The sequence below is a fragment of the Geotrypetes seraphini genome, chromosome 2 (genome assembly GCF_902459505.1).
Source record: "Geotrypetes seraphini chromosome 2, aGeoSer1.1, whole genome shotgun sequence".
In the NCBI taxonomy this organism is placed as follows: Eukaryota; Metazoa; Chordata; class Amphibia; order Gymnophiona; family Dermophiidae; genus Geotrypetes; species Geotrypetes seraphini.
The window spans coordinates 150,666,728-150,681,429 of record NC_047085.1 but is presented as its reverse complement, the minus strand read 5'-3'; the positions used below and the strand labels follow the sequence as shown (position 1 = coordinate 150,681,429).

Here is a 14,702-nt window from a genome sequence, read left to right as displayed (position 1 = left end):
CCCACAACTCTATGTTGCTTGCTCAAGGGTGGGTTCACCCAATAATTTATATGTTCTTGCTCCAGGAGGTGAAACTAAAAATGTTGTTTATAATCACGTTTTGCGTTAGTTGTATTGTATTCATTTTGTCAAATATTTCACATTATAATTTGAATATTGTACTTTTTATTTAGCTGTAAAAAAATAATTTCATTCACCACTATAAAGTATCTTTATTTGAATCCATTTACAGTGTTATTGCTATAATTAAATACCCGTGCAACGCCGGGGCATCAGCTAGTGCCTTATAAAATAGCGTACAGCCAGATCTACATGTGAATTTTAATGGGTGCCAATAGTTAATAATTGGGTAGTTATCACCCAACTATTGACATTAATTAACTCATCAGCCAATTAATTTGTGTGCACATCTCTGCAGCATGTCCAAGGTTTGGCACACAAATACATGAATACAGACGAAACCACCTTCTCAAAGAAAGACAGTTAAGACAACCTAAGGATGTTAAAGTACTTTATTACATCAAAAGGGACTTGACACGTACATGTTTCGGCCAAACGGCCTGCTTCAGGAGTCTATAAATAAATCACATAAAAACATATATACAAAAATTCCTAAATATGAAAACATAAACGTTTACAAGATTTGAAAAGAGCCATTGCTGAATTAAAAACATTTTACTCTAACCAACATAACTCTTTGGTCACATATTATTTTAATTAAGAAGTACTCTTTGGTAACATGGATCAAAATAGCAAAAAGGATTAATGTGTTATGCACGCACCGTGAAAAGTTTTATAAACTGTTTCGCTTCATGTGCATGTGAATTTGAATGCGTTCACAAACAAACAAGATGTACTCACTAGTAACATAAGAAATTTTCAGAAATGTACAACCCTTCAAATGGGCCCTCCGCCGGCAGTGTGTGTGTGTGTATGGTGCCAGCAATGAAAAGGGCTGGAGAAGGAGAAGCACTGTGGCCAGCTGATTGCCTACAGGATGTGCCTCTCATGGCGAGTGGCACGTCCTGTAGGCAATCAGCTGGCACCGGCGCCTCTCCTCCACCCCAGTGTGTCGCGGCACACCTGAAATCTCAGGAGGCACACTGGTGTGCCACGGCACACAGTTTGCGATGCACTGCCTTAGACTATGTTACACGTAAAACCTTTCTTGGCTAAAGAAGTTGAACATATGACTGGTGGTTCGGTATTTGACAGTACTTACCTTAGCAATATCCCTATTGGCATCAGGCAGCAACATGATTAGTAGATGCAGAGCTTGTAACTGCAATTTGATCTTGGAGATTTCTAAGGAAATCATAGAGTCATTAACAATTGCAAGATGAGAAAGGCAACATTTTTTCTTTGAGTGTTGCTGGCTATCTATTATGAAGACCCGTAAAGGTCTTTAGTTAAAGTAAACAAAGCAAAAGGCATTGAAGTCCAGAAACCAGCAATGACTGTTCAACAAAGGAATTTACGAGATGCTCAACAGCACTGGTCTTCAACCCAAATCTACAGGACACACCCAACAATTTAGATTTTCAGTAAATCCACAATGAATATGCAAAGGATCAGTTTGCATGCAAATCGAACTTATCGAACTTCACAGAGAAAGGTAGGGGTGGGTCATTAAGGTGGGCAGACTAGATGGGCCGTGGCCCTTATCTGCCGTCTATTTCTATGTTTCTATGTTATTGAATATTCATTGGGGATATAATGAAAACTCAACCGGGTTGAGAACCACTAAACAAATAAAATCAGAGAGCAACTGCTAAATTTTTTGATTGCACAATCTTCTTCCAAACAGTAAACAGATGGGCCAGAAACTAAAATTTAAAATTAAACCATAGATGCATGTTTATTTATTTAAGATTGTTTATGCACTGTGTTTATATTTAATTGTCATGTGTGGTCGCCTCAATTATAAAGTATTGAGAAATTTGCCTGGTTATTTTTACTGGGATGCCAATAAAATATTACCCTTTAAAAATCAAGACAAATGTAATGAGAAAGACCACAGTTTCATAAGAAAAGACATTCCACAGTAAAGATTAAGCTTTCTGCATGCCCTTATTAGGGAAAAACACAGAACCCGAGCCACACACAAGCACAAAGCTTCACTACAGAGTTGTCAAGTCTCCCGCATTCAACGGGCCATCTCGTACTTCAGCAAAATTTTTAATGAAACCTATTTTTAACCAGTATTAAAAATCAGGAGATCGCAGTAACTGCTCTGCCCCCTCCACATTTCAACTATTAAGAGAGGGGGTGGAAGGCAGCTGTCCTATGTCCCCAGAAGCCCTTCCTCTACCTCATTTATATGCTCTGATTGAAAACTTAAGGAAATGAGGTGGGGTGGGGCACCGCTTTTAGCGATAACTCCTGTAACTTTGGCCGATTTCCAGCACCAATGATTCTTTTGGTCCTGGTCTTTTTTTATTTTTTTTTTTACCTTTATTAAATTTTCAAGGCTAATGCAAAGTGCAGAAAATTATACATACATTAATAATCAGAATCAGCACTTACAATCAATCAATAACAATTCAAAATGAATTGCCCCACCCTCCCTTCCAGTATATTCAATTAAGGAATAAAATAAAAGAGATAAGCCCCCCTTCCCTGGATGTGTGTATAAATCTAAAGGAAATTAAAGGTAAAAGACAAGTATACCGAAGTAACAAAAGTCGTTATTATGCCCCAACATGTCAGTGTTCATTTTCTCATACTTGTAACATAAACATAAATTCGCCCACCAAAAGGTAAAACCTAGCCGATCCCAATTTTTCCAATTGTGAGTAACCATTTGCAAGGCAATCCCAGTCATAATAATGAAAAGCCGGCATTAAGACCGGTCCAATGGGGGTTTAGTATGCAATAGTGTCCCACAGATGACTACATCATAGGTTACTGGAATCGATGATTCCAGTATGTTATTAATATGTCCCCATATCGACTTCCAAAAATTGAGTATCAAAGGACAATAGAACAGTGTCCCTATTTCAAGATGACAGTGCCAGCATCTATTAGATTTGGTCCTGGTCTTTAATCATGTTCTGTACTGCAAATCGGTGAGCTGCTGAAGTCAGAAAGGCATTGAGAAAGGGAGAGAGAAATTGAGGCTACATAAGAACATATGCATTGCCATATTAGGACAGATCGAAAGTCCATCAAGCCCAGTTTTCAACAGTGGCCAAACCATAATATATATAGATGACAAGATCCCAGAGTAAATTTTAAGATGCTTATCCTAGATATAAGAAATGGATTTTCCTAAATCCATCATAATAATGGCTTATGGATTTTTCTTTTAGGAAATTATCCAAACCTTTTTAAAACCCTACTAAGCAAACTGCTTTTACTACATTCTCTGGCACATCCTATTACAGCGGAGGAGGGAAGAAATATGCATGAGGGACAGAGGGAAGAGAGAGGAGAGAAAGAAAAGAAAACCAAGAGGGTGTAAGGGAATAGGAAAGACACACAAAGAGGAAGGGAGAGGGAGAACGGAGAAGATGAGAAGCACAAACGGAAAGGGAGGGAGGGAGAAGAGAGAAAAAGGAGGGGCACAGGTAAGTGAAGAGGGAAATGAGAGATAAAGGAAGGTAGAGGAGAGAAAGGAGGAAGTGAAGGGCACATGGAGAGAAGAAAATGAGGTTGGGAGACTTTAAGAAAAAGAGGGGGAAAGCCAGCTTTGAAAAGTAGAGCATGGGAGAAAGGAAAGATATGACAGAAGCATAAGAGATAGATGAGAACCAAAAACTGGATGAGTTCCATTACATTACATATAGTATTTATAACCCGCCATAGCCTCAAATGGGTTTATAGCGGCTTACATCAAGAGTAATTGAATATACTCAGGAGAAGTCGCATATGCATACAGGACTTACTTAAACCAAAAAACAAATATTCAACCTGTTTCATTTAAGAAGAAAAGTGAAAGGTGTGAATTAATGATGGATGGAAGAAAGGCATAGGAGAGAGATGGAGAGAAGAGACATAGAGCTAGATGCACTAAACAGGGTCGGTAATACCGCGTTGGTCCGCTGCGATTTAATCCCTGTGAACCATCCCTCTGTTCCCCCCCAAAGATGCAGGAGGTTGCGTGGACATCCCAATAGATGATTTTTGTGTGTTTTTCATTTGGACTTCTTTGTATTTGAAAATGGTAAAAAAAAGATAGATATACTAAGGCCAAAACATCTAGATAGGTCATTAAAAAAAATGACGACAGACATTTTGATGTTTTGAACATGGACATTTTCTCTACTGGATTTTTGGGCATCTTTCCTAAAATGTCCAAACTCAGACTTAAGGCTTCTTTTACTAAGATGCGCTAGCGGTTTTAGTGCACGCTTAGCGCACGCTATATTACTGTGTGCACTACACGCTAATGCCTCCATAGAGCTGGCATTAGTATTTATCGTGTAGCGTGGGTTTAGTGCGCGCTAATCCTCAGCGCATGCAAAAAAACACTAGAGCAGCTTAGTGAAAGGAGCCCTTAGATGTCATATCTAAAATGCCCCTCACTAAGGGGTCCTTTTATCAAGGCGGGGTAGTTGTTTAATGTGCGGAATACCGCGCGTTAAACCACCTACCGCACTAGTCGCTAACGCCTCCATTGACCAGGAGTTCGTTTTTTGCTTGCCGCGGGGGTTTGCGTGTGATGAAATGTCCAATGCGCTAACCCCGCTAGCGCGGCTTGATAAAAGGAGCCCTAAGGGTAAACACATCTAGAAATGGTCATTTTCTTTATAAAAAAAAAAAAAAAGATAAGACATTTTGTTCTTTCAAAAATGGCCATTTTCTCTATTAAATTTTTGGGCACACTTTACAGTTTAGAAATTTTCGGAATTTTTGGGCACACTTCCGAAAATTTCTAAACTCGGATTTAAACCTATTGAAAATGCCCCTCCACCTGTCCTTGGCCCCTCTACTGCCTACAAAGATGTTTTATCATAATATACTGACATTGTGAGCATTATTATCTATGCTGTGTGAATATCCTCATGCGTTGTCTATTAAGATATTTTGGGCTAGATATTGAAGTGTAGTCATGTTTTGATATCAGGGGCAGCGGATCTTTTTTTTATTTTTTAATAGATGCTGGTGTGAAGCTGAAGAACATATGTACTATTTCATTCAAAATCTGTTTGAGGGAGGAGCTGCTCTCCTTGCAGTCCCCCAGCTATGACTCTGGGTAGACACTATATAGAAGTGGCTGCTACCTGCAACTCCCACTCTCTGCGACAGTGCTGCTGAAAATCTAGGCACTAGGGATGGGACGACTTTCCTATGAGGAGAGGCTAAAGTGGCTGGGGATCTTCAGCTCAGGGGCGATATGATAGAGGTCTATAAAATAACGAGTGGAGTGGAAAGGGTAGATGTGAATCGCTTGTTCACGCTTTCCAAAAATACTAGGACTAGGGGACATGCGATGAAGCTACTAAGTACAGTGTTCCCCCGCGAATTCACGTTCCGTGGTCCTGGTCATTTGCGGTATTTTCCGATCGTGAAGGGGAAGCAGGAGAGGGCAGCTGGAGCACTGGCGAATAAAGGAAATCACTCGCGGTATGCTCCAACCGCCTCTTCCTGTACTAAAGTTGGACCTCACCAATCAGGAGCTGCATGTCAGGATCTGGAACGGAACCCCCGCAAATATCGGGAGAATACTGTAGTAGATTTAAAACAAATTGGAGAAAATATTTTTTTCACATTACAGTAATTAATCTGGAATTTGTTGCCGGAGAATGTGGTGAAATCAGTTAGCTTAGCAGGATTTAAAAAAGGTTTGGATAATTTCCTAAAAGAGAAGTCCATAGGCCATTATTGAGATGGCTTGGGGAAAACCACTGCTTATTCCTAGGCTAAGCAGCATAAAATCTGTTTTATTACTTGGGATCTAGCTGGGTACTTGGGACCTGGGTTGGCCATTGTTGGAAACAGGATACTAGGCTTGATGGACCTTCAGTCTGTCCCAGTAAAGCAATTCTTATGTTCTTATCCAGACAGTTTGGGTGGTCCGCAGGTGGAATCCTGTTGGAGATGGGAGTATTCCCAGTACCGCCAATATTCAGCAGCAGTACCTGGCTAGCTTAAGACAGAAAAAGGCTGCTTTATGTTAGCAGGGTAACTATCTGAGTACCACCCCTGAATAATCAGCAGGACCGAGATAACTCCCTCATAGCCGAATATTCATCATTGGTATCTGGGTATGGCCCAGTGCTGAATAACCGGGCATAGATTATTTGTATTGTGCTGAATTTGTGATTATTATTTTTATGTTATATAAATGTTCTACTATGATGTATCTTTTATATTCTCTTGACATTGTATCATATTTCTGTTATATGCATGTTCTATTCTGCTGTTTTAATGTATAAATTATAGGCGCTGTATCACATTACTGCTACTACTATGATTTAATTTGCCTAGCTCCAAATTTGCCAAACTGCTCTAATTGTGTCTTATTTTGACATCCAGTCATTTATTATTATTACTAGTGTTTAAGCCCGTTACATTAACGGGTGCTAGAAAGCAGCCCCCTTTCCCTCTCCCCCTCCAGTTCCTCCCTGACTGTCTCTCCTTGGCCCCCCTTCTGTCTCCCCCCCCCAAGCAAAGCTGTCTGCCTCCAAGCACACCCCTCCCCCAAAGCAGCCCCATTTCCCCTCCTGTGAGAATGTTTACCTGAATGGGCCACCTGCAGCACCCTCCAGCCGTTCCTCTGAGCTGAAACTCCTTCACTCGTCTGCCGCCTACACTTTTTTGAAGATGCGTGCCATCCCCGCGGTCTGGCCAGCTCCCCTAGTCCCTTGCCGCCGCCGCCACCGCTGCCGCCACCCCCTTCCCTTCCCACGGTCGACAAACCTCTTGGCTCCAGAAGCGGCTGCAGCACTGTAAACATGCTGCTTCACGGCCTGTACTGCCCCGATTTGCTCTGCCGCGTCTCTGATGATGTCATCAGGGACAAGGAAGAGCAAATCAAGGCAGTAGAGGCCGCAAAGCAGCGTGTTTACAGTGCTGCAGCCGCTTCTGGAGCCAAGAGGTTTGTCGACCGTGGGAAGGGAAGGGGGTGGCGGCGGCGGCAAGGGACTAAGGGAGCCGGCCAAACTGCGAGAAGGGAAAATCAGGTGGGAGGCTCAACGTGGATTTGGGGGGGGGGGAGGGGCGAAGACGACGATGAAGAGAACTGAAAATAACCCGTATGCGCACTCATGCAATGCCACGGACCTACATCTCACAGATCAGGGAAAACAGAAGCACACAGTTGAGTGCGCATGCGCGGCTAGCGTTTTATTATATAGGATGCTGTTACTACAATGTAAGTTGTCTGTGTCAAGTTACACCTGTTGTGCACTACCTTTATGAATCTTTTCATAAAGGTAGTTAATATATCTAAAAAAAAAAAAAAGATCTGTACAAAGTCACAGTGTCAATGGCGGGAAGCAGTCCTGCGTTCATGTCCCAGTTATTCTTCTAAATCATAGTCCAGTGTCTTAACAACTAAGGGCTCCTTTTATCAATCCGCGCTAGCGGTTTAACGCGTGTAATAGCGCGCGTTAAACCGCCGGCTGCGCTAGCCGCTACCGCCTCCTCTTGAGCAGGCGGTAGTTTTTAGGCCAGCGCGGGGGTTAGCGGGTGATGAAAAGTCATGCGCGTTAACCCCGCTAGCGCGGCTTGATAAAAGGAGCCCTAAGCCATTCTTCCCTTGGCAAATTAAACACAAATAATATCTCACAGAATTTTCGTATTTTATGGTGCTGAGGACAACAGGCAATCCTTAACCTTAGCCTACCAGAACATAAAATTCATATTCCAGTATGCTGACCACGACCTCTTAGGTTTATGATGCAAAATATTGTTTACGCTCTGTTAGATCATGAATATTTCACCAACATACTTTCCACTAGAGAGATAAAGGCAGGCAGGTACTCCACAGGGAAGAAGGGGCTTGGGAGTTCTCGGATAAACATCTTGAGCAGGCCAGCTGCATCATTGTTTCTCACTTGCTCCCAATTAAAAGTGTCTTCATAGAATTTTGCATCAAGTTCCTGACGGAGATTCTGGAAACCAAAGAAACAGACAGCCTTTCATCAGTGCCCATTGCCCAGAGCGAATCCCTCATGATTGATCTCCTTACTTATTAGCCCAGGGTTGGCAAATGTTGGATTCATTTCTCTTCAGGACAAAGCCTTGTTAAGACAAACTGCAGTGATCCAGACAAAAACAATGGAAGTAATATTTGGCAGTAGTACAACTGAAGGGATCGATATCCAAAGCCAATTTAACCAGCCAGATACAGTTCATGGCTGGTTAAATCACCTAACCACAAATTTTCAGTGGCACGTAACCATTTTGTGCTCCTTTTAGCCCAAACTGAAAACCAGCCATTTTGAGGGTGTTACAGGAATGTAGTTAAACACTTTCTACATTTCTTTAATCCAATGCAATTGTTCTAAGAAGTAAGCAGGAATTATCAGTGGTATAGCAAGGGGGGAGGAAAACCTCCACAGGCGCCGTATTTGCAGAGGGCAACAATGCCCTTCCTCCTCTCTGCTCCACCGCAGAAACGTTTGCTGGAGTGAGCAGCATCTTCCACTTGCTGCTTGTGATGGTGTTGGCTCCCTTCTGATGTCACTTCCTGGTCACGAGACCAGCATGTCATGTCAGAAAGGAGCCGAAGCTGGCATGAGCAACGGGTGGAAGATGCTCATGTGGGTGAACATTTCAATAAGTATGTGGGGGCAGGGGGCCCCATGTGGTGGGGAAGAGTAGGGGGGGGGGCACTCAGCGAGATGATGCCATGCTCCATCACCCCGGGCACTAACCTGCTTCGCTATGCCACTGGAAGTTTTGTCTATTGGTACTGTGGGGTGATTGGGGATGAATATGCTGCTAATCATGTTCTTAGTATACATAGGAGTCTTTTTTCTAAAGTGTGGAAAGTTTTGCACTTACCACTTGTTAAAGATTAACGTGCAAAGTCATCATAGCAAATGCAGAGGATGTGCCCCAACTCTGCCCTGCATTTACTGCACAGGGCAGACACATGCCACATGACACCAAGTTACATGCCTGGGCTGATAGACTGAGCCTTCCGTGCTACCGACACGGGTAGCCCCAGTCCTACGCCTGTGAAAACATAGACCTGTGTGGCAGTGCTCCTCACTCCCAGCTGCTTTCAACCCCCAATCATTGACTGTATCAATGACAGGTCTTCCCAATCTGACCCTTCCCTCAAACTGACACCCACATATGGGAACCCCTGTTCCAATACCTTCTTATAGGAATGTAGGGGGTTAGACCCCTGCCTATATAGCTGCAATACAGAGCAAAATAGGCTCCAGACTGTGCCTTCCAAAAGACTTCAACCGTAGCCTGCATTTGTCCCTTAGCAAGAAATACTTGTAGTTCACTCCACTAATGCAACTTCTGACTAGTATTGCATCAGACCCTTCTTACCCAGAGCCTATGCTGAGGGCAGGATAACTTTCAGCCACTACCGAGCCAGAGCTCTCCAAGTTTCTCAAATAAGTGAGGTCACAAGTCTTTCAGAGCCAGGGCTCCTAAAATTGCAACCTTCTGCCCGAGTGATATAAAAGAATCACCATTGGACAGAGTGAGTAAGTATGTTTCTAAGAGGTTAGTGCTTTATTCTCCTGAGCTGTCATTATGATCTCAGAGTGAGAGGTGGTTCCTCCTATCTTCTGCCACAGCTTTGCAAATGTGCTCCTTCTTTAGCTTATTTTTACTTATTTTGATCTGGTTATAGAATTGTGTTCCTCTTGCCTTGAGATCTAAGGATGACTTTCTGGGCTTTTGTAAGGTTGTGAAAACTTACTTATTTTAGACTAGCTCAGATAAGTGGAAGAGACTGAAGCCAATACATTTTTGCATCTGATCAATTTGTTGTATATCTTATTTCTATGACTGTTCTGGGCCCTATCGGAAGAACATCCTAAATAATTGAATAAATAAATAGTTCTAGTGCTCTGTCAGCCTGACTCCTCCGACTTAAAAGACATCCTCTTCACTGACAGGTTGTATTCAGCTCTGTTATTGATAATTCTAATGGGGAATGTAGGAAGCACAGTTTAAGGTCTGAAGGTTAATTGTGTGTTTACTCTGAAGTAAGGTGTTCATGCAATAGTGCAAAAAGGTTTATTGCATTTTTCCTGAGCATCCTAGTTTGTTCAGTGCAAGAGTCTCACATTCTAACTACATTGTTTTAACCACTTTTGGCTGTCGCTCGCTTTATAATAAATTAACTCTCTTTTTATAATAACTGGCCGGTTCCATTGCTTGTCAGTATTGTTCAGGAGCTAAGAATTCAGATCTGATCACAAGAGAATGTAAATAAATAATTAATAATAAATTCAGGGTGCTAAAGATTCCATTGCACACTTTCATGTTTCTCATTGCACTGTTCTCCCATAGGAGGCAGTAGCTCTGTAGGCCACGCCTAAATACCTATTTATGCCTGCAAGAATCCCCCAAATCCTACACTGCCAAATCTGAATCTCCAAGATCACTCCTTCTCCCTGATCTGACAGCCCCTGAAAGACCCCCCTCACCTGATCTGATCCCTCATAGTCCCTTCCTTTAATGGGGAGGGAGTAAAGGGAATCCACACCTGCTCTGTACCACTAGTCTATCAGGAATGGCTGCAAAGTAAATCCTGGGGGTTCTCGGGGGTCTGGGAGAGCAGGAAAAGGGTCAATTGGCTATTGGGAGAAGGGGTGTTTGGCTATTTTCAAAGTTGTAAATTCTGCTCCTCTCCATACTATACTATTCTATCTGTTCTCCTTTCTAATTTCTTGTAAATCATGCCAAGCTCTACTGTTATAGAGAAGATGCAGTATATAAGCCTAAAGTTTAGTTTAGTTTAGTTTAGAGTGTTTAACAGGAGTGGGGCTACTCTGACATGTTATGTTTGGGGGATTAGATTGGGTGGGAATAGTCTTTTGGGAGTCGTCTTTTGGGACAGGGGAGGAAGGGTAATCTCAGGGGTTCCAATATGGAGGGATATCATCAGGGGAGGGAGCAGATTGAGGGTGATCTAATCTAATCTTCTATTTCTGCGTCGCTCATACCTAGGCAGGCTCAAGGCGATTTATAGAGAGGGGCAGGGATGGAGAAGAGAGGAGAAAGGGAAAGGGAGAAGAGAAGAGGTAGGAAGGAGGGGGAGGAGAGGGTAAGGTGATTAAGTGTTAACTAGATGAGTTTTCAGTTTCTTCCAGAATATGGTGTGATTGAGGGGAGGCATCTAGTTTGGAGGGGGGGAATCAGGTCAAAAAGAGGGGAACTATAAGTCTTCACTATAAGAGCAGTGGCCACATTGCCAGACTGCTGGTAGCACTACTGCATTTACCACTCCTCTTCGGGTAGCAGGAAGTGCAACCACGCTATTAGCAGTATGCGGTACTGACCCATGCACAAGCTGCCTCCAATAGCCATGCCTTGGCTCTGCCCTAGTCATGCCCACTCAGTATGCCGGTTCATTCATTTTTTTCCCGACCCGCACCTGGTTTAGTCATGTGACTTGATGTTTTGGTCACGCCTTCTGGTCTGCAGTTTTAAATCAGAGGCGTCCGTTCTGGTTCAAGCGCCATCTTCTAACATTGCCAAGTGGCTGGAGTCTTATGATTTTCAGGCTCCCGCTCAGCGTCAGTTGTTCCTGAAGAAGGAGGAGTACTCCCCCGAAACGGAGTCCCGTAGGACATTTGGTGACTCGCTGACTGTTTCAGAGAAGCTAAGTACCTTCCCTTTGGCTTTATTAAGTTGAATTTGGACACTTGCACTTTTGCCCCCCTGGTTCAGGGGAAGAGACTGCCTACAGTGTATGATTTTGATTTTTGCACTCACAGCACTTTTGTGTTATTTAGCACTAAATTCACAGAGAGCCCGAGGATGTTTCACATTTGACACCTTTCTGGGTGCAAACCAGTGACAGCCGTTTCCTCCGGAGTTCGGTTGTGCGACTGAGGGCTCTCTATATATCATTTCTATAGTTATTGCATAGTATCGTTTAAGTGAAGTAGTTTGTTCTACTCTGATTGTCCCTGTGGGCGGTCTCTCCCCCTGATCACAGTTTCCTTCTTGGGGCTTGGGAGATTTTCTTCTTCTCACACTCAGTATGTAAAGCAGCTTGTACAAATTTTGTTGGACTGGCTGTTTTACAGTGCATTAGAGGTCAGCACAGGTATGTGCTACTGTGTCATGCATGGTAAAAACCTAAGCTATCTGCTCAATACAGTTTAGTACAAGGGCCCCATAGCAACAGACAGCAAATATAGCATCTAGTCTGCCCAGTAAGGTAGATAGAGTTGGACCTGCTGTTCAGTGAAGGTTACACTGCATTATGCCTTTTATGAAGTGTAAAATTCATTTGCTTGGCTTTGATCCTACCCTTTTGCTAAAGGATCTTCTCTGGCTGATTCAACCAGTAGGCGGTCAGTGTTTTCTTGTCTGCTACCAGCTGTGTTCCCAGAAATCTGCTAACCTCGACCACAGACTAAAAAACCTTCAAAAAAGAAACAAAAAAACCTACTCTTCAAAAAATACATTAAACCTCTATAACAGAACTAGACCCGCCCCAAGCTTCACTCACAACACTATCTACATAGCAAATCAAAAAATATTCAAACCACTCACTAGGCATTTACTAGTATCATGACAATTCTCATGTAATCCAACGAATGTATTTCGTAGCATCATGACAATTCTTGTGTAATCTGCCTTGAACCGCAAGGTAATGGCGGAATAGAAATCACTAATGTAATGTAATGTAATATTCAATACTTGACAAAATAAACAAAAAATCAAAAAAGGGAACACCGGTTCTAAATCTACTTATTAAATAATGACACTTAATATATTACTTTAAATCTTATAAATGTTAAAATAATTTAAATAATTAATTAATACGGGGACAAGCCTCAGATTTAGGAGTAGATCTTCCCAGCTGGGACTTATTCAAGAGAAAAATGAATTAATCTCTTGCCTCCTTATAGCATCACCTGCTTATTCCCCACCTCCCTACCACAATATTTATTTTATTACATTAATTAAATAACTTATCAACTTTTTGATCTAATTTAATTACCGCTATTTAAATAATTTTATTCAATAAAAACTTATTATTAAATTAGAAAACTCAATTAATTAGTGCTAACTTTTTTTAGGTATGAGGTTCACATATATTTAAGAGAATCAGCATGCTATTTTTTGAAACTCAAAGCCAACTTATGCCAGATAGTATCAATTCATCTATTGTTTTTCATTTCATTTCATTTATATGTAATAATTCCTTTTTTTTTTCTTTATCAATCCTCCACTTCCTTCAATTTCATCAGAGTTGAAAGTGCTGTAGTGCTTAAAAAACTAAAAGTACTAAAAATACATAGAATAAATACTAATATATTAAGTGTCATTATTTAATAAGTAGATTTAGAACTTTTTTGTGAATGGTTCTCAGTATTTGTTTATTTTGTCAATATATTACCATTCGATTATTTGTTGTTTTGTTATATTCAATGCTTGGCCATGTCCGGGAACTGACATTGAATATCTGGTTGAATGTTGGCCACAAAATCTTATGAGATAAATGCAATATTCAGCCCTTAACCGAATAAGATAGGACTGCTTTTTATGTGGCTCAATTTATGCAGTTATCTTATGCAATTAGGGCTGATTCAATCACACTTAGGCACACTGTTTTCAGACAGCATCTCTCCACAGAGCTCTCACTGCTAGGCCTAGTCACAACCATCCAGAATTACATTGATTAAAGAAAATCAATCATCGATCATTCAATTCTTCTTAACCTCCATGAATCATTGGGCATCTCCGGGACTGCTTTGAAATGGTTCCAATCATACTTCTCTGAAAGGCAATACCAGGCTTGCCTTCCAACATATTCATCAGAATCCTACACACAAGACTCAGGAGTACCTCAAGGCTCCATTCTATCACCAATGTTATTCAATCTCTTTCTTTTTCCTCTCCTTACTATCACACAATCCATTGGTTTTACTATCTTTGCATACGCAGATGATATTCAACACATCCATCCTATTCAATCAGACAACCCCATGCAAATTCAGGAAATCAACCAAAATCTTACCCTCATCAGCAACTGGCTATCTCAAAATTCACTCGCCCTTAACATCGACAAACAAAGGCCATGCTCTTTCCAATAAAAGAAAATTAAATGTTGAAGTCCCAATTATGCATCTCCTCCGCTCCAATCCAACTGGTATCGACTATTAAACACTTAGGCGTAATTCTCGGCAATATTCTTTCCTTTAAAGCCCAAATCAGCTCCGTTGTCAAAAAAATGTTTTTTCAAACTAAGGATGGCACGCTCTAGTTCATCTCTTCTAGATCCAAAATATCTCTATATTCTAATCCATTCTTTAGTCATCTCCAGCTTAGACTATTGTAATTCCCTCTATCAGGGAATTACCCAAAAACAGATCAGGAGATTATAAATAATCCAAAATACAGCTATTAAAATTATCTTTAAAGCAAAAAAGTTTGACCATGTCTCTCCTTTTCTTAAAAAAGCCCATTGGTTACCCATCAATCACAGAATTTCATTCAAAACTCTTTTACTAGCATTTAAAAGTTCAATTCAATCACTCTCCCATGTTCACTGACAGACTTCTAATCCCTTACGAATCAACATCTACTAACCATTCCTT

At 41.4% G+C, this 14,702-nt stretch overlaps 1 protein-coding gene across 5 annotated transcripts in view; it reads right to left on the bottom strand.

Moving 5' to 3' along the window:
* Positions 1-14,702, bottom strand: part of ARHGAP28 (Rho GTPase activating protein 28) — a 355,870-nt gene that overhangs the window by 25,105 nt on the left and 316,063 nt on the right. For all 5 annotated transcript variants that reach the window (XM_033934011.1, XM_033934012.1, XM_033934010.1 and 2 more), the window contains 2 exons: positions 7,898-8,060; positions 1,223-1,305 (listed from right to left, as the gene is read on the bottom strand). In XM_033934011.1, the coding sequence (XP_033789902.1) occupies positions 1,223-1,305; positions 7,898-8,060 (246 nt within the window). The remainder of the gene's footprint in view (positions 1-1,222; positions 1,306-7,897; positions 8,061-14,702) is intronic.